This window comes from Rutilus rutilus, assembly GCF_951802725.1.
Source record: "Rutilus rutilus genome assembly, chromosome: 10".
Lineage (NCBI taxonomy): Eukaryota > Metazoa > Chordata > Actinopteri > Cypriniformes > Leuciscidae > Rutilus > Rutilus rutilus.
In genome coordinates, this window is record NC_140215.1 from 32,655,099 (window position 1) to 32,674,055 (window position 18,957).

Consider the following 18,957-nt stretch of genomic DNA (forward strand, 5'->3'; position numbering starts at 1 on the left):
AGTCTTTTAGTGCTGCTTTCAGAGCGCTCACGTCCGTAACGGAGAACTGTCACGACCATTGTTTTTTTCCTCATGAATGCGAATACGAAAAATTAAATAACATGAATATTTTATGTTCTGTGGAGAGCCTACCCTTCTTCATCCGGTGAGTAGTAATACTTTTGGTTTGCGCAGTGTAATTCACAGAATTACAAAAAAACTAAAAAAATGTTGCCACCTAAAAGTTAAAGATTTTTTTATTCCCTCATATTAAATATAAAACGCATGTAGACCGATATTTTTCTAATCTCTGGACTCCTTTATTAAGGGAGTATGGATAAACGGACGTTTCACTATTGTTATTAATTCATTTTCTGAGAATTTATATTTCAAGTTTTGACTGCAAATTTCACGTCCATAACGCTGGAATTGACCGATTAAAAAAAATGATCTTCAACTAGTTTTGTGGTGTAGGTCTACGTATTTGAAAAAAACTTACTTTAAGATGCTTCTTCAGGTTGGAGGTGGAGTCTTTGGACGCTGAAAGGAGGTTGGTTGCTGGCAAGCAGAGGTTGCACTGCACAGTTATATTTCGTTCTCTTGTGAAATGCTAATGTGAATGTGAATTTCCAAGATAGAAACGTATTCTTGCCCTGGCTCTGTTGTTTCGGCTCCATCTCTACCTCTAGCTCCCGCTGCTCCTCTTCCGACTCCATTGTGACTGATCACGCAAACCACACATTTTTTTCGTTTTCATATTGGGGCTTCTGGGAAATGCATGGAGTTGCCTTAATTTATTTAGAGAGTGAATAAACTCGTGAAACAGAGAAGTATCGTCATGTAATAAATTGATTTCAACGATGTAACTGTATTCTAAATACCAACTATTTAAATTGTAACTGTAACGGAATACAGTTACTCATAATTTGTATTCTGAATACGTAACGCCGGTACATGTATTCCGTTACTCCCCAACACTGCTAGTAACCAAGCATTACATCTTATCTTGAAGAGGAAGACCATCTCCCTCAAAGGTTGGGAAGAGCACAGCAAGAGATTAGGGGAGGTCTGCAACAAACCTTCACCCGAACAGGGACTTGAACCCTGGACCCTCAGATTAAAAGTATGATGCTCTACCATTGGAGCTAACCGGGCTTTTGCCAGGGAACAGCCACCCTTGGGATATAACAGCACTTTCTCCTTAAAGTGCTCATGCTTTGTCAGCTTAAAGTTTGTGGCATTAAAGGATGAAGACCACAATTTATAAAGGGACGAGAGAGATAGGTTGCTCCTTCCAAAGCTAGGAACACTGACATTGAAAGAGTGATGATCTGGGCCTTTTGAAACGATGCCCACTTCAGGCTTGAAAAGAGCCCAATTTCCTTGTTAGAAAAAAAAGCAGCTTGTACAAAGATCCTGGATGTCACAACTCCTGTCGCAATCAGACAAAATGACAAGGAGCCACGTAGTCAGCAGGGTTGGAACCTGCGCGGGGAGACCCCAATGGTTTTCAAGGCCATCGCCTTAACTTCTCGGTCACGACTACTCTTGAAAGTGAATCAGTGATAGTGGTAATGAGTCACATGCTATTTTCTTTTCTGGAAGTGAGCAGCAGAGGACACCAGGGCCAACCATCAATGTGGATGTGAGCAGCAGAGGATGCACTCAGCTAACATATTGTGTTGGCAAAAAGGAGTTCAACGATGTCTTCACCTACACAAAAACCTGCTCACTTCAGGCTTGAAAAGAGATGTGGGTTGCCCAGTTTTCCATGTTAGAGGAAAAAAATGCAGCTCGTACAAAGATCCTGGATGTTACAGTTCCTGCCGGAAACAGACAAAGAGCCACGTAGTCGGCAGGGTTCGAACCTGAACGGGGAGACCCCAATGGATTTCAAGACCCAAGCAGGGACTTGAACCCTGAACCCTCAGATTAAAAGTCTGATGCTCTACCGACTGAGCTAGCCTTAGAGTTATGTTATCCTCAGCTTAAAGTTTGTGGCATTAACCCCTTACCAGACAGACCCAATTTTGGCAAGTGGGGCATACATTACATACCCAAAATAAAAAGTCGTTCTGAATAGACACATAACCAACATATATTTAGAAAGCCAACTCTTGACAGTTTACAGTTCAAGACTCAGAATTAATCAGACTCTTATTAATATTGAGATATAAAAGCTGAAACATAAAAACAAAAAATATATATTAAGAGTGTATGTATTAAATGTATAAACATATTATGTGAATGCAGTATAACAACTTATAACCACAACCACAGTGTAGCCACTGGTGTGGTCATGCTTCATTTCAAATCTGAGGATGATATCTCTAAATCTATGAATTGTATATACATTTTCTAAGATGACGTCAGGGGAGTTTTTTAGAGAAGGCTGATAAGATGCTAATCAAATATGTTATTGCCCATTTACAGTCTATGACTAATGTCTGGTGAGGAGAACTGGCCCATTCATGCTTTATTGTAGTCAATGGACGAACCTTTGACATCTCTTTATTCTGGCATTATGGCTTGGCCATCTACGCTTTACATATTGCCTCACATTTACCCATTCATACACCGACGGCGGTATCAGCCATGCAAGGCGCCATCCAGCTCGTCAGGAGCAGCTGGGGTTAGGTGTCTTGCTCATGGACACCTCGACAGGTGGAACCGGGGATTGAACCACCAACCTTCCGGTTTGTAGACAACCTACATGAACCACTGAGCCACTCCAGTGTGAAACTGTCATCGGTGCAGTGTGCACACAGCAGCAACTGAACGTTACCCCAGATAGTCGTGCGGTGTGAAAAGAACAGTGACCCGACTACTCTGAAAATTGTGCAGTGTGAACTCGGCATTACAGGCATTCAGAACTCATTTGGTCGCAGGTAACTAAAGGGATCATCTGTTAATAGGCTTGAAGTTGCAACTTCCTAAAATGACCACTAGAAGACACAATTTCACTAAAATGCTTCAGAATGCAGAAGACTATTAGTCAACAGGCAATACTGGTTGAAACTTCACATCCTATAGCAATCAATAATAGAATTCTTCATCCAATCATGGCATTTTGATTCAGACGTTTCCATGTCAACAGCGAAATGAATCTGCATCAGTCAGGTGGTACAACTAGAGCACTGCAAGTTGTTTACATTCATTATCACTGTAATATTATGCATTGTAGACATGAGGCAATTTAGTGCAGTCTTTCATCTTGTGACACTTTACAGACTCTGCTGTGTGTTCAAGCGTTTTGAAGGCGGCGAGGCTTTGGAGGGTGGGATTTCATGCATTGATTCCAATGAGCCATTATGAGAGAGAACAGCCAAACTAACACTGGAATACAAAATCAAATTCCTTGTTTTCCCACTTAAAAAAAAAAAGAGAGGAAAATGGTCTTACAAGTGTGAGATTTATTTGGTGATAAACAGGGAAAACACACCATACATCCAATGGTTAAATCAGCACAGTTAACTGCATGCACAGCCACATTACTTATGGCCAGGACATTGCCCATAAGGGTAAGTTGGCGGTTCGGCTGCAGGCTTTCCTGGGGGCTTTCCTGGTGGTTCGGCTGCAGGCTTTCCTGGAGGCTTTGGAGGTTCGGCTGCAGGCTTTCCTGGAGGCTTTCCTGGTGGTTTGGCTGCAGGCTTTCCTGGAGGCTTCGGGGGTTCGGCTGCAGGCTTCACAGGAGGCTTCGGGGATTCAGCTGCAGGCTTCACCGGAGGCTTCGGGGGTTCGGCTGCAGGCTTCATTGGAGGCTTCGGGGGTTTGGCTGCAGGCGTCACTGGCAGTTCGTCTGAAGGCTCCGGAGGTTCGGTAGAAGGCTCCAGCTCAGGCAGTTCTGTAGAAGGCTCCGGTAGTTCGTTAGAAGGCTCTGGAGGTTCGGCTGCAGGCTTTCCTGGAGGTTCAGCTGCAGGCTTCCCTGGAGGCTTTCCTGGTGGTTCGGCTGCAGGCTTCCCTGGAGGCTTTCCTGGTGGCTTTCCTGGTGGTTCGGCTGCAGGCTTTCCTGGAGGCTTTCCTGGTGGTTCGGCTGCAGGCTTTCCTGGAGGTTTTCCTGGTGGTTCGGCTGCAGGCTTTCCTGGAGGCTTTCCTGGTGGTTCGGCTGCAGGCTTTCCTGGAGGCTTTCCTGGTGGTTCGGCTGCAGGCTTTCCTGGAGGCTTTCCTGGTGGTTCGGCTGCAGGCTTTCCTGGTGGTTCGGCTGCAGGCTTTCCTGGAGGCTTTCCTGGTGGTTCGGCTGCAGGCTTTCCTGGAGGCTTTCCTGGTGGTTCGGCTGCAGGCTTTCCTGGAGGCTTCGGGGGTTCGGCTGCAAGCGTCACTGGCAGTTCGTCTGAAGGCTCTGGAGGTTCGGTAGAAGGCTCCAGCTCAGGCAGTTCAGCAGAAGGCTCAGGCAGTTCTGTAGAAAGCTCCGGTAGTTCGTTAGAAGGCTCTGGAGGTTCGGCTGCAGGCTTTCCTGGAGGCTTTCCTGGTGGTTCGGCTGCAGGCTTCCCTGGAGGCTTTCCTGGTGGTTCGGCTGCAGGCTTTCCTGGAGGCTTTCCTGGTGGTTCGGCTGCAGGCTTTCCTGGAGGCTTTCCTGGTGGTTCGGCTGCAGGCTTCCCTGGAGGCTTCCGGGGTTCGGCTGCAGGCTTCCCTGGAGGGATCCAGATAGTCAACTTTAGTCAGTCTGTTTAGAGGCATTCAGTCTCAGATACAGCACAAAACCCAAATACCAAGTTTTACTCCTCTTAATTATTAATCATGATCGTATTAATAATTTTTCGTATTAATTTTGTAAAGCCATCCTGTACTTTAAACCGTGCTATTGGCTAAATAATTTTTACATTGAGAACGATTAATTATAAAACAAGACAAACTGAAATGAGGAAGCTGACCCAAACATTAATATAACAACAAATACCTGCAAATGGATCCATACACTGATGTCCACATCCATTGCAGCAGCATTTCTCATTGTTCGGACAGTCACTGTCATAGGAACACAACTCTGCACACATTCCTGCTCCAAAATTTGTACTTGGACACTCCCCTGGCTTTGCTGTTATAGAGACACATGACAGAGAAACCACATCACTGAATACTGAATGTCTCATACGCTGTATGAAAGAGAAAAAAAAAAAAAAAAAAATCGTAGGAGGATTTACCGGAATATTCAGTCCATCTACTTCATAGTTTCACGTTTAGTTCAATGTGTTACTTGCGGTTTCTTTGCAGTTATTTGTGAAACTTACTAGCAATTCCTGAGTGAAAACATTTTTTCAGGGTTTTTTTCTGGAAGACGTATAGCATGCATCAATAATTAAAACTCACTGAAAACAGGTGGCACACACGCGGACCCACAGGGAAATTGACAGCATTTGTGTCCTCCAGAGCAGTCTCTATCAGAAGTGCATCCTCGTCGGGAGGGCACGACCGTCAGCGTCGCCGGACACTGACCAGGCACTACAGAAGAGGATTCAAGAGGATCATTAGGGGAGACCAGGAAGTGCTGTAATAGTTTGCTTCAGCCTCACTTTATAATATTCACACATTTATCTGCTTCAATTCAAGTAGCTTAGAAATCTACCATTTTTCACTAAACTGCATCAATCGGTTTCAAAGACTGAGTGCAGATACAACCTACCCCACTGTAGTAGAGTGAATAATAGTGCAATGCTGATAGAAAGCATGGACATCAGTTAATATGTTGTATACAAATTTACTGGTGTACATCTTCAAAAATGATGCCATCCCCATGACCACCCTCTTTCTTTTAATGGCGGTTGGCAATGACCACCCTCATTTCCTTTTAAGCATTTTAATAAGCTACTCAACAGAAAACAAAACAAATATAGAAACCCACTATATATGTAAAATGCAGAGTTATCGGTTATAATTAGCTCCCCACGTTATATTGTAGGCTTATGCATTTCTTAAAACAAAAAAACCTTAAGCAAAAGTTTAAACTCAGGATTGATACAGTCCGGTAACAATTTTGCAGCCATATTGTAACACTAATGTTCGTGTTTAACAGTAAACAAAAATGCCTATTAGTGATTATATGGGTTACTTGTACAATGCATAAACTTATGACAGTTTGCATATTTACACTTTGCTTATTATTAAAACTAAACCAACATTCAAAGATGAACTTCCACTTGACGTCTGTACTGTATTTTTGTAAGCAGATGTGTCTGAAATCAAATTTTGTAAGGCACTTTATTTATGCACTTCTTCAGGCTGCGTAATGAAGCTAAAAGAACTTCTCACCTAGGACTCCAGCATCTGTTGCGCTCAAACAAGCAGACAGACACAATAAAACAGCACTTAACGAGCAGTACACTTGAGCTGTCATCCTCTCAACCTGCAAAAATCTCAAAATCAACTCTGCTGGAAGATGCACTGAATTAGTGAGTCAGGAGGGGCGGACAGCAAGGACCACAAAACTACAAAGAAAAATCCCTGTTGCTGCATCAAAATATCAGCTGAGTCCCAAACCAAACGCTATCAAAAGAGTTTAAAACACTTTTTGAAAATGCGTTTTTAAAGATCCAATTGGGGGTCTGGGTAACTCCAACCCTAATGAAATTCATTTGCCTGTAGCTTTCTAATATAGCCTAATCTTGAAGACCTTGATTAGCTTGTTCAGGTGTGTTTGATTAGGGTTGGATGTCGTAATAATGACCGTAATTAGGAGATGATTGATTGTTTTTATGGCAACACTATCAACGGCAAATTAATCTGCAGTGGTCAGGTGGTACAGCGATCACGTGGTACAAGTCGGAGTTCTACCACAAGTTACAAGTTGTAATTATGACTAAACTCCTACACCTAAACTCTCCAGGAAATGGATCTCTACTGGAGACTGGCATAAATCTGCATTGATCATCAAGAAACACGGGCATGTCTATTATTTGAATCTGAATTTTTCAATTGCTGATTGATTTGAATCCATGCAAGTAATTATGAATGAAAACAATGTTTCCAGCCACTGTAGTGAATATAGGGGAATACACAGCCACGGTTATATCATAGCCAATTTAATATTGGATGGTTTCATATGGATTGCATAATCAGATAATATTTGTTCACTCAAAGCTTTCTATAGACATATTTCTTATCGTGACCGAGGCAAGTAGCCTATAGAGCAGGGGTCAGCAACCTTTTTGTCATAAAGTGCCATTTTTAAGTTTCCGAGTTCATCACTGTGCCACAACACACACATAGCCTATATATATATATATATATAAACGCACACACTCATATAAATACACAAACATTTTACATTTTCATAATGGCTTACACAGAAATAGTACAGAAATTTAAATATTTCTCTTGAAATTTGTTTTAGATTTAGATAGACAATTTAATAGTATTTATAACTCCTAACTAGAGATGCACCGATTACAATTTTCTAGGCCGATTCCGATTTCCCATTGAGTTTGACCTGCCGATACCGATTTTAGCCGATTCCGATGTCATTTTTTCTAACCACTTTACAGCCCACACAAATATTTTTTTTTCTATATATATATTTTTTTCATAAAATACCATATCAAACTGAATAATAAAAACAAGTTTAAATGGGTACATTTTATATAAATATTTTTGAGTCTTCATTTTCTTTTCTGACATAACCTAATCCAGTTCTTGTTAAAACACACTAGACATGCACATTCTGTGCATTTTGGGCACTTTTGTTTGAAATCATATTTATTTTGTTCATCAAAAGTGTGCTTTCACTTTAATTGAGCGTGAGCAGCGCAGACAAAATAGACTCGCTTCATTGCTCCTGTGGGGCGCTCACGCGCTGCTCCTGCTCGCGGTGTGAATGCACTCATTGATTAACATGCACGGCGAAAAAAAAATATTACACGTGCACGTGTGATGCTGATGTTGCGCGATGTTAATCATGGGGAGCCCGAGTGCATTTGACCGGCATAAAATCGGCATATGTCACGTGAAAATCGGCCAATTCCGGTCACCAGCGGATCAATCGGTGCATCTCTACTCCTAACTTAATAAAATACGCTTTTTTTACTATGAGGAATTATTACATCAAAATGTAGATCTGTGTGCAGGTAGACTACTTTATCTGAATGAAATACATACACTTCTCTCGCATGTGTTGCTTGTGTGCCAGCGGGCACGCGTGCCTTACCCCTCATTTACACTGCACACATCTGCGGCGCATTACGGCTGCGACACGGCTACCGGAGCTGATCGCGCCCATTCTAGTCAATGCTTGTGTTTACACCGGCCGCGACGCGGCGCGTTTCAGAAGCTTCCCAGAAACGGCTCTCCGCGCCGCTTCGCTAAATATAGGCGCCTAGTCTATTTTTGACGGACGCGCGTCCAAGTCGCACCGGAAATACAAAATAAAAGTTAAAAAACACTGTCAATTTCAAAATAAACACCATGTGCAGACTCCCAATTGTATTGCACACCAATATATCCTTGGTAGAAAGCATAGACTGTAAGGTAGAAACCCCCAAAATCAAGAAAAACCACGTCGGACAGGCAAATCACGTGGTCTCACGCATCCAGTCGCTTCGCTTCTGAAATGCTCCTGGTGTGAGTTGGCACCGTGTGGTGGACGGAATAAAACCTTGTCGGAGCCGTAATGCGCCGCAGACGTGTGCAGTGTAAATGAGGGGTTAGGTTGCCGACCCCTGCCATAGAGTTTTGGTTAATTTCTGTGACGGAGACCGAGACGGCAGAAAGCGCACCCTGTTTGTTTTCTTTATTTTACAAAAGCACAACATTTAATTGTTATTGTGAGTGTACATAAATAACTAAAAGTTTGTTCGCGTTTGTCGAACGCTAATTTAACATGCCCGAAATAAAATCAGATTTTAGAAGAATTTGTAGCGCCACTCGGACAGGTGTGCCAACACTTATTTATAAACTAACGACGTCTTCACCTACACAAAAACCTGCTCACTTCAGGCTTGAACAGAGATGTGGGTTGCCCAATTTTCTGTGTTAGAGAAAAAAAGCAGCTCGTACAAAGCTCCTGGATGTCACAATTCCTGTCGCAAATAGACAAGGAGCCACGTAGTCGGCAGGGTTCGAACCTGCGCGGGGAGACCCCAATGGATTTCGAGTCCATCGCCTTAACCTCTCGGCCACGACTACTCCCGCCAGTGAGTCACATGCTATTTTCATTTCTGGATTTGAGCATCAGAGAACACCGGGGCCAACTATCAATGTGGATCAATGTGAGCAGCAGAGGATCAACCCGGCGAAAATATTGTGTTGGCAAAAAGGAGTTCAGCGACGTCTTCACCTACACGAAAAGACTGCCATGATCCGGATTTGGACTGGGGATGCTGCCCGCACAACGCAGAGTACTAAATGCTATACAGAGAAAGCAATCTTTCCACTCGCCCCGGGCCTGCACATACAGTGTCAACGGCAAGCTTCAGCTCAGTTCTCTCAAAGTCCCCCACCACCGCTTGCTCAGACAGTAGGGACTTTAAGCAACGGCCTCTGGTGGAACGGCAATGGCATTCTGTCGTTCTATTGCGCACGCGCGACATTAACTGCTACCTCGCGACGTTCTACTGTAACCGTCTACTACGGGAGAACAGCTGATTTGCCGTAGTCGTTACTACATGACAGATTAAGAAAGTTAATGTTATGTTTTAGGTTATGTGGCATTGTAATCATTTCTGTATATCATTAAATGCCAAAAGCAACCCTTCTCTTGCTCAAAAATCACTTCCTTTTTTTGTATTTTGTTTGATGATTAAATTACCCCTACGCCGTCCTCTTTACTGTTGCTTAGTGATTTTTGCGCTCTTTAGCTACGGCAGTTAACGCTTACTTCCGGCTGCCGTTGCCGTTGCCGTTCCATCAGCAGCTGTTGCTTAAAGTCCCTAGTAACCAGTGTTGGGAAGGATACTTTCAAAACGTATTTCGTTACAGAATACAGAATACATGCCCAAAAATGTCATTTGTTACTTATTCCGTTACGTTACTCAATCTGAGTAACGTATTCTGAATACTTGGATTACTTCCACATTGAATTGCATTTTATAAGTGTTGGCCATCAAATCCTGCTTAATAAACAGGCCTGGTGATGCGGTGGTGATGCGTATGCCAATAAAGCACCTAAAAGCTGTCACAAAGAACCAGCAAAAGTAATAATTATGAATAGCCTATGTCAAATATAGAAAGGAGATATTTTAATTGTTTATTAATAAACAAGTGTTTTCTTTGTCAGTGTCGGTTACAAAGATGAAGTTGACGATGCTGACTCGTGATCTTCGCAGTAGCCTAGTGAACGCGCCAGAGAGAAATGCACATTTCATACGGATTACATGCAGAGAGCAGTTCTTTCGTGTTGAATTGTTCTGTTTAAAAGTAGACATGTCTGTGAGGCAAGTAGGGCCTTCTACCTTATACGCGCCCATTTCACACATACTCTGTGTGCAGTGCGTATGCGGTGCAGGAGCAGCACGCGCTGTAGTGCTTTCACATATGCTGCGTTTGCAGTGCGTAACTGATCCGTGGCTGTACCACAAACACATAGGCCTACACAATATTTGTATTTCAAATCCAGAAGTTATCAGCAACTTTTATTTTTAAAAAAGTTTGGTCACCGGTGCAATTCTCTTTGTAGCCTACACATATACACTCTTTAATAGACGTATTCAAGTTTAAACAATTTAAACAACGTATTAATCAATGCATTACTTCTATATAGATTATATATTAAGTTGTTCAAGCAAGTGGTAACATATTTAACTATGTAGGCTCCTTATATTAAAAATGCAAACATTTTAAATTAAAACTTAAAATTGACAAACACAGCCGACTATCATGCCTTTTCTTTTAGCATTTAAATTTAAATACAATAAATCTTGCATGCCACAAATAACTTGTTTTTCAACCTCCACGAATCAGACGAGTGTTGTTCATTATTTCGTCTTGTTTTCATTGCTTTACCCCGGTCTTAAAGTAAAAAGATGACTGTGAAAAAAAGCAGTACTTAATTAAAAACATTAATGGTGGTATTACTAAATTTAGTTTTATTTAATTTAATTAAATGCATTTATGGTTAAATTACTACATTTTCAGCTCAATCTGTGTTCATTTTGACCACGAAACATGTGCTGTCACTTTAATTCAGCGTTTGCAGCACAGCAGAAATAGACTCGGTGCGGAAACGATCGCTGCACTGCTGTAGCCTATACGCACCGCAACTGGAACGGATAAACGGACTGCAAACGCGTGCAGGGTGAAAGCTCTAAAAAACGAAAACGAAATTCACTTTAAAGAAAGGCTTTGTGTTTCTGTTTGAGGTCTCTGTGAAAGTTTTAAAGCAGTCTTTTAGTGCTGCTTTCAGAGCGCTCACGTCCGTAACGGAGAACTGTCACGACCATTGTTTTTTTCCTCATGAATGCGAATACGAAAAATTAAATAACATGAATATTTTATGTTCTGTGGAGAGCCTACCCTTCTTCATCCGGTGAGTAGTAATACTTTTGGTTTGCGCAGTGTAATTCACAGAATTACAAAAAAACAAAAAAAATGTTGCCACCTAAAAGTTAAAGATTTTTTTATTCCCTCATATTAAATATAAAACGCATGTAGACCGATATTTTTCTAATGTCTGGACTCCTTTATTAAGGGAGTATGGATAAACGGACGTTTCACTATTGTTATTAATTCATTTTCTGAGAATTTATATTTCAAGTTTTGACTGCAAATTTCACGTCCATAACGCTGGAATTGACCGATTAAAAAAAATGATCTTCAACTAGTTTTGTGGTGTAGGTCTACGTATTTGAAAAAAACTTACTTTAAGATGCTTCTTCAGGTTGGAGGTGGAGTCTTTGGACGCTGAAAGGAGGTTGGTTGCTGGCAAGCAGAGGTTGCACTGCACAGTTATATTTCGTTCTCTTGTGAAATGCTAATGTGAATGTGAATTTCCAAGATAGAAACGTATTCTTGCCCTGGCTCTGTTGTTTCGGCTCCATCTCTACCTCTAGCTCCCGCTGCTCCTCTTCCGACTCCATTGTGACTGATCACGCAAACCACACATTTTTTTCGTTTTCATATTGGGGCTTCTGGGAAATGCATGGAGTTGCCTTAATTTATTTAGAGAGTGAATAAACTCGTGAAACAGAGAAGTATCGTCATGTAATAAATTGATTTCAACGATGTAACTGTATTCTAAATACCAACTATTTAAATTGTAACTGTAACGGAATACAGTTACTCATAATTTGTATTCTGAATACGTAACGCCGGTACATGTATTCCGTTACTCCCCAACACTGCTAGTAACCAAGCATTACATCTTATCTTGAAGAGGAAGACCATCTCCCTCAAAGGTTGGGAAGAGCACAGCAAGAGATTAGGGGAGGTCTGCAACAAACCTTCACCCGAACAGGGACTTGAACCCTGGACCCTCAGATTAAAAGTATGATGCTCTACCATTGGAGCTAACCGGGCTTTTGCCAGGGAACAGCCACCCTTGGGATATAACAGCACTTTCTCCTTAAAGTGTTCATGCTTTGTCAGCTTAAAGTTTGTGGCATTAAAGGATGAAGACCACAATTTATAAAGGGACGAGAGAGATAGGTTGCTCCTTCCAAAGCTAGGAACACTGACATTGAAAGAGTGATGATCTGGGCCTTTTGAAACGATGCCCACTTCAGGCTTGAAAAGAGCCCAATTTCCTTGTTAGAAAAAAAAGCAGCTTGTACAAAGATCCTGGATGTCACAACTCCTGTCGCAATCAGACAAAATGACAAGGAGCCACGTAGTCAGCAGGGTTGGAACCTGCGCGGGGAGACCCCAATGGTTTTCAAGGCCATCGCCTTAACTTCTCGGTCACGACTACTCTTGAAAGTGAATCAGTGATAGTGGTAATGAGTCACATGCTATTTTCTTTTCTGGAAGTGAGCAGCAGAGGACACCAGGGCCAACCATCAATGTGGATGTGAGCAGCAGAGGATGCACTCAGCTAACATATTGTGTTGGCAAAAAGGAGTTCAACGATGTCTTCACCTACACAAAAACCTGCTCACTTCAGGCTTGAAAAGAGATGTGGGTTGCCCAGTTTTCCATGTTAGAGGAAAAAAATGCAGCTCGTACAAAGATCCTGGATGTTACAGTTCCTGCCGGAAACAGACAAAGAGCCACGTAGTCGGCAGGGTTCGAACCTGCGCGGGGAGACCCCAATGGATTTCAAGACCCAAGCAGGGACTTGAACCCTGAACCCTCAGATTAAAAGTCTGATGCTCTACCGACTGAGCTAGCCTTAGAGTTATGTTATCCTCAGCTTAAAGTTTGTGGCATTAACCCCTTACCAGACAGACCCAATTTTGGCAAGTGGGGCATACATTACATACCCAAAATAAAAAGTCATTCTGAATAGACACATAACCAACATATATTTAGAAAGCCAACTCTTGACAGTTTACAGTTCAAGACTCAGAATTAATCAGACTCTTATTAATATTGAGATATAAAAGCTGAAACATAAAAACAAAAAATACATATTAAGAGTGTATGTATTAAATGTATAAACATATTATGTGAATGCAGTATAACAACTTATAACCACAACCACAGTGTAGCCACTGGTGTGGTCATGCTTCATTTCAAATCTGAGGATGATATCTCTAAATCTATGAATTGTATATACATTTTCTAAGATGATGTCAGGGGAGTTTTTTAGAGAAGGCTGATAAGATGCTAATCAATTATGTTATTGCCCATTTACAGTCTATGACTAATGTCTGGTGAGGAGAACTGGCCCATTCATGCTTTATTGTAGTCAATCGACGAACCTTTGACATCTCTTTATTCTGGCATTATGGCTTGGCCATCTACGCTTTACATATTGCCTCACATTTACCCATTCATACACCGACGGCGGTATCAGCCATGCAAGGCGCCATCCAGCTCGTCAGGAGCAGCTGGGGTTAGGTGTCTTGCTCATGGACACCTCGACAGGTTGAACCACCAACCTTCCGGTTTGTAGACAACCTACATGAACCACTGAGCCACTCCAGTGTGAAACTGTCATCGGTGCAGTGTGCACACAGCAGCAACTGAACGTTACCCCAGATAGTCGTGCGGTGTGAAAAGAACAGTGACCCGACTACTCTGAAAATTGTGCAGTGTGAACTCGGCATTACAGGCATTCAGAACTCATTTGGTCGCAGGTAACTAAAGGGATCATCTGTTAATAGGCTTGAAGTTGCAACTTCCTAAAATGACCACTAGAAGACACAATTTCACTAAAATGCTTCAGAATGCAGAAGACTATTAGTCAATAGGCAATACTGGTTGAAACTTCACATCCTATAGCAATCAATAATAGAATTCTTCATCCAATCATGGCATTTTGATTCAGACGTTTCCATGTCAACAGCGAAATGAATCTGCATCAGTCAGGTGGTACAACTAGAGCACTGCAAGTTGTTTACATTCATTATCACTGTAATATTATGCATTGTAGACATGAGGCAATTTAGTGCAGTCTTTCATCTTGTGACACTTTACAGACTCTGCTGTGTGTTCAAGCGTTTTGAAGGCGGCGAGGCTTTGGAGGGTGGGATTTCATGCATTGATTCCAATAAGCCATTATGAGAGAGAACAGCCAAACTAACACTGGAATACAAAATCAAATTCCTTGTTTTCCCACTTAAAAAAAAAAAGAGAGGAAAATGGTCTTACAAGTGTGAGATTTATTTGGTGATAAACAGGGAAAACACACCATACATCCAATGGTTAAATCAGCACAGTTAACTGCATGCACAGCCACATTACTTATGGCCAGGACATTGCCCATAAGGGTAAGTTGGCGGTTCGGCTGCAGGCTTTCCTGGTGGTTCGGCTGCAGGCTTTCCTGGAGGCTTTGGAGGTTCGGCTGCAGGCTTTCCTGGAGGCTTTGGAGGTTCGGCTGCAGGCTTTCCTGGTGGTTTGGCTTCAGGCTTTCCTGGAGGCTTCGGGGGTTCGGCTGCAGGCTTCACAGGAGGCTTCGGGGATTCAGCTGCAGGCTTCACCGGAGGCTTCGGGGGTTCGGCTGCAGGCTTCATTGGAGGCTTCGGGGGTTTGGCTGCAGGCGTCACTGGCAGTTCGTCTGAAGGCTCCGGAGGTTCGGTAGAAGGCTCCAGCTCAGGCAGTTCTGTAGAAGGCTCCGGTAGTTCGTTAGAAGGCTCTGGAGGTTCGGCTGCAGGCTTTCCTGGAGGTTCAGCTGCAGGCTTCCCTGGAGGCTTTCCTGGTGGTTCGGCTGCAGGCTTCCCTGGAGGCTTTCCTGGTGGCTTTCCTGGTGGTTCGGCTGCAGGCTTTCCTGGAGGCTTTCCTGGTGGTTCGGCTGCAGGCTTTCCTGGAGGTTTTCCTGGTGGTTTTCCTGGTGGTTCGGCTGCAGGCTTTCCTGGAGGCTTTCCTGGTGGTTCGGCTGCAGGCTTTCCTGGAGGTTCGGCTGCAGGCTTTCCTGGAGGCTTTCCTGGTGGTTCGGCTGCAGGCTTTCCTGGAGGCTTTCCTGGTGGTTCGGCTGCAGGCTTTCCTGGAGGCTTCGGGGGTTCGGCTGCAAGCGTCACTGGCAGTTCGTCTGAAGGCTCTGGGGGTTCGGTAGAAGGCTCTAGCTCAGGCAGTTCAGCAGAAGGCTCAGGCAGTTCTGTAGAAAGCTCCGGTAGTTCGTTAGAAGGCTCTGGAGGTTCGGCTGCAGGCTTTCCTGGAGGCTTTCCTGGTGGTTCGGCTGCAGGCTTCCCTGGAGGCTTTCCTGGTGGTTCGGCTGCAGGCTTCCCTGGAGGCTTTCCTGGTGGTTCGGCTGCAGGCTTCCCTGGAGGCTTTCCTGGTGGTTTTCCTGGTGGTTCGGCTGCAGGCTTTCCTGGAGGCTTTCCTGGTGGTTCGGCTGCAGGCTTCCCTGGAGGCTTCCGGGGTTCGGCTGCAGGCTTCCCTGGAGGGATCCAGATAGTCAACTTTAGTCAGTCTGTTTAGAGGCATTCAGTCTCAGATACAGCACAAAACCCAAATACCAAGTTTTACTCCTCTTAATTATTAATCATGATCGTATTAATAATTTTTCGTATTAATTTTGTAAAGCCATCCTGTACTTTAAACCGTGCTATTGGCTAAATAATTTTTACATTGAGAACGATTAATTCTAAAACAAGACAAACTGAAATGAGGAAGCTGACCCAAACATTAATATAACAAATACCTGCAAATGGATCCATACACTGATGTCCACATCCATTGCAGCAGCATTTCTCATTGTTCGGACAGTCACTGTCATAGGAACACAACTCTGCACACATTCCTGCTCCAAAATTTGTACTTGGACACTCCCCTGGCTTTGCTGTTATAGAGACACATGACAGAGAAACCACATCACTGAATACTGAATGTCTCATACGCTGTATGAAAGAGAAAAAAAAAAAAAAAAAATCGTAGGAGGATTTACCGGAATATTCAGTCCATCTACTTCATAGTTTCACGTTTAGTTCAATGTGTTACTTGCGGTTTCTTTGCAGTTATTTGTGAAACTTACTAGCAATTCCTGAGTGAAAACATTTTTTCAGGGTTTTTTTCTGGAAGACGTATAGCATGCATCAATAATTAAAACTCACTGAAAACAGGTGGCACACACGCGGACCCACAGGGAAATTGACAGCATTTGTGTCCTCCAGAGCAGTCTCTATCAGAAGTGCATCCTCGTCGGGAGGGCACGACCGTCAGCGTCGCCGGACACTGACCAGGCACTACAGAAGAGGATTCAAGAGGATCATTAGGGGAGACCAGGAAGTGCTGTAATAGTTTGCTTCAGCCTCACTTTATAATATTCACACATTTATCTGCTTCAATTCAAGTAGCTTAGAAATCTACCATTTTTCACTAAACTGCATCAATCGGTTTCAAAGACTGAGTGCAGATACAACCTACCCCACTGTAGTAGAGTGAATAATAGTGCAATGCTGATAGAAAGCATGGACATCAGTTAATATGTTGTATACAAATTTACTGGTGTACATCTTCAAAAATGATGCCATCCCCATGACCACCCTCTTTCTTTTAATGGCGGTTGGCAATGACCACCCTCATTTCCTTTTAAGCATTTTAATAAGCTACTCAACAGAAAACAAAACAAATATAGAAACCCACTATATATGTAAAATGCAGAGTTATCGGTTATAATTAGCTCCCCACGTTATATTGTAGGCTTATGCATTTCTTAAAACAAAAAAACCTTAAGCAAAAGTTTAAACTCAGGATTGATACAGTCCGGTAACAATTTTGCAGCCATATTGTAACACTAATGTTCGTGTTTAACAGTAAACAAAAATGCCTATTAGTGATTATATGGGTTACTTGTACAATGCATAAACTTATGACAGTTTGCATATTTACACTTTGCTTATTATTAAAACTAAACCAACATTCAAAGATGAACTTCCACTTGACGTCTGTACTGTATTTTTGTAAGCAGATGTGTCTGAAATCAAATTTTGTAAGGCACTTTATTTATGCACTTCTTCAGGCTGCGTAATGAAGCTAAAAGAACTTCTCACCTAGGACTCCAGCATCTGTTGCGCTCAAACAAGCAGACAGACACAATAAAACAGCACTAAACGAGCAGTACACTTGAGCTGTCATCCTCTCAACCTGCAAAAATCTCAAAATCAACTCTGCTGGAAGATGCACTGAATTAGTGAGTCAGGAGGGGCGGACAGCAAGGACCACAAAACTACAAAGAAAAATCCCTGTTGCTGCATCAAAATATCAGCTGAGTCCCAAACCAAACGCTATCAAAAGAGTTTAAAACACTTTTTGAAAATGCGTTTTTAAAGATCCAATTGGGGGTCTGGGTAACTCCAACCCTAATGAAATTCATTTGCCTGTAGCTTTCTAATATAGCCTAATCTTGAAGACCTTGATTAGCTTGTTCAGGTGTGTTTGATTAGGGTTGGATGTCGTAATAATGACCGTAATTAGGAGATGATTGATTGTTTTTATGGCAACACTATCAACGGCAAATTAATCTGCAGTGGTCAGGTGGTACAGCGATCACGTGGTACAAGTCGGAGTTCTACCACAAGTTACAAGTTGTAATTATGACTAAACTCCTACACCTAAACTCTCCAGGAAATGGATCTCTACTGGAGACTGGCATAAATCTGCATTGATCATCAAGAAACACGGGCATGTCTATTATTTGAATCTGAATTTTTCAATTGCTGATTGATTTGAATCCATGCAAGTAATTATGAATGAAAACAATGTTTCCAGCCACTGTAGTGAATATAGGGGAATACACAGCCACGGTTATATCATAGCCAATTTAATATTGGATGGTTTCATATGGATTGCATAATCAGATAATATTTGTTCACTCAAAGCTTTCTATAGACATATTTCTTATCGTGACCGAGGCAAGTAGCCTATAGAGCAGGGGTCAGCAACCTTTTTGTCATAAAGTGCCATTTTTAAGTTTCCGAGTTCATCACTGTGCCACAACACACACATAGCCTATATATATATATATATATATATATATATAAACGCACACACTCATATAAATACACAAACATTTTACATTTTCATAATGGCTTACACAGAAATAGTACAGAAATTTAAATATTTCTCTTGAAATTTGTTTTAGATTTAGATAGACAATTTAATAGTATTTATAACTCCTAACTAGAGATGCACCGATTACAATTTTCTAGGCCGATTCCGATTTCCCATTGAGTTTGACCTGCCGATACCGATTTTAGCCGATTCCGATGTCATTTTTTCTAACCACTTTACAGCCCACACAAATATTTTTTTTTCTATATATATATTTTTTTCATAAAATACCATATCAAACTGAATAATAAAAACAAGTTTAAATGGGTACATTTTATATAAATATTTTTGAGTCTTCATTTTCTTTTCTGACATAACCTAATCCAGTTCTTGTTAAAACACACTAGACATGCACATTCTGTGCATTTTGGGCACTTTTGTTTGAAATCATATTTATTTTGTTCA

General features: G+C 42.1%; 2 protein-coding genes across 2 annotated transcripts; both read right to left on the bottom strand.

Annotated features, from left to right (window-relative positions):
- Positions 1 to 3,372: 3,372 nt before the first annotated feature.
- On the bottom strand, positions 3,373 to 6,606 carry LOC311298537 (uncharacterized protein). The gene is made up of 4 exons (XM_084421553.1): positions 6,226 to 6,606; positions 5,287 to 5,418; positions 4,877 to 5,014; positions 3,373 to 4,609 (listed from the first exon to the last, which is right to left on the bottom strand). The coding sequence occupies exons 1-4, from the start codon at positions 6,308 to 6,310 to the stop codon at positions 3,471 to 3,473; spliced, it is 1,494 nt and encodes a 497-aa protein (XP_084277679.1). The 5' UTR covers positions 6,311 to 6,606; the 3' UTR covers positions 3,373 to 3,470.
- An 8,040-nt stretch (positions 6,607 to 14,646) lies between these two features.
- On the bottom strand, positions 14,647 to 17,856 carry LOC311298538 (uncharacterized protein). Its single transcript, XM_084421554.1, has 4 exons — positions 17,493 to 17,856; positions 16,554 to 16,685; positions 16,145 to 16,282; positions 14,647 to 15,880 (listed from the first exon to the last, which is right to left on the bottom strand). The coding sequence occupies exons 1-4, from the start codon at positions 17,575 to 17,577 to the stop codon at positions 14,745 to 14,747; spliced, it is 1,491 nt and encodes a 496-aa protein (XP_084277680.1). The 5' UTR covers positions 17,578 to 17,856; the 3' UTR covers positions 14,647 to 14,744.
- Between the last annotated feature and the right edge of the window lie 1,101 nt (positions 17,857 to 18,957).

Excerpts from the sequence above, each read along its gene's own strand:
- LOC311298537 (XM_084421553.1), bottom strand. The coding sequence starts at position 6,310 with ATGACAGCTCAAGTGTACTGCTCGTTAAGTGCTGTTTTATTGTGTCTG. Across the intron at positions 5,015-5,286 it reads GTGTGTGCCACCTGTTTTCA|CAAAGCCAGGGGAGTGTCCA; the intron begins GTGAGTTTTAAT and ends TCTCTATAACAG. Across the intron at positions 4,610-4,876 it reads GTGTATGGATCCATTTGCAG|GGAAGCCTGCAGCCGAACCC; the intron begins GTATTTGTTGTT and ends GGATCCCTCCAG.
- LOC311298538 (XM_084421554.1), bottom strand. The coding sequence starts at position 17,577 with ATGACAGCTCAAGTGTACTGCTCGTTTAGTGCTGTTTTATTGTGTCTG. Across the intron at positions 16,686-17,492 it reads AACAGATGCTGGAGTCCTAG|TGCCTGGTCAGTGTCCGGCG; the intron begins GTGAGAAGTTCT and ends CCTCTTCTGTAG. Across the intron at positions 15,881-16,144 it reads GTGTATGGATCCATTTGCAG|GGAAGCCTGCAGCCGAACCC; the intron begins GTATTTGTTATA and ends GGATCCCTCCAG.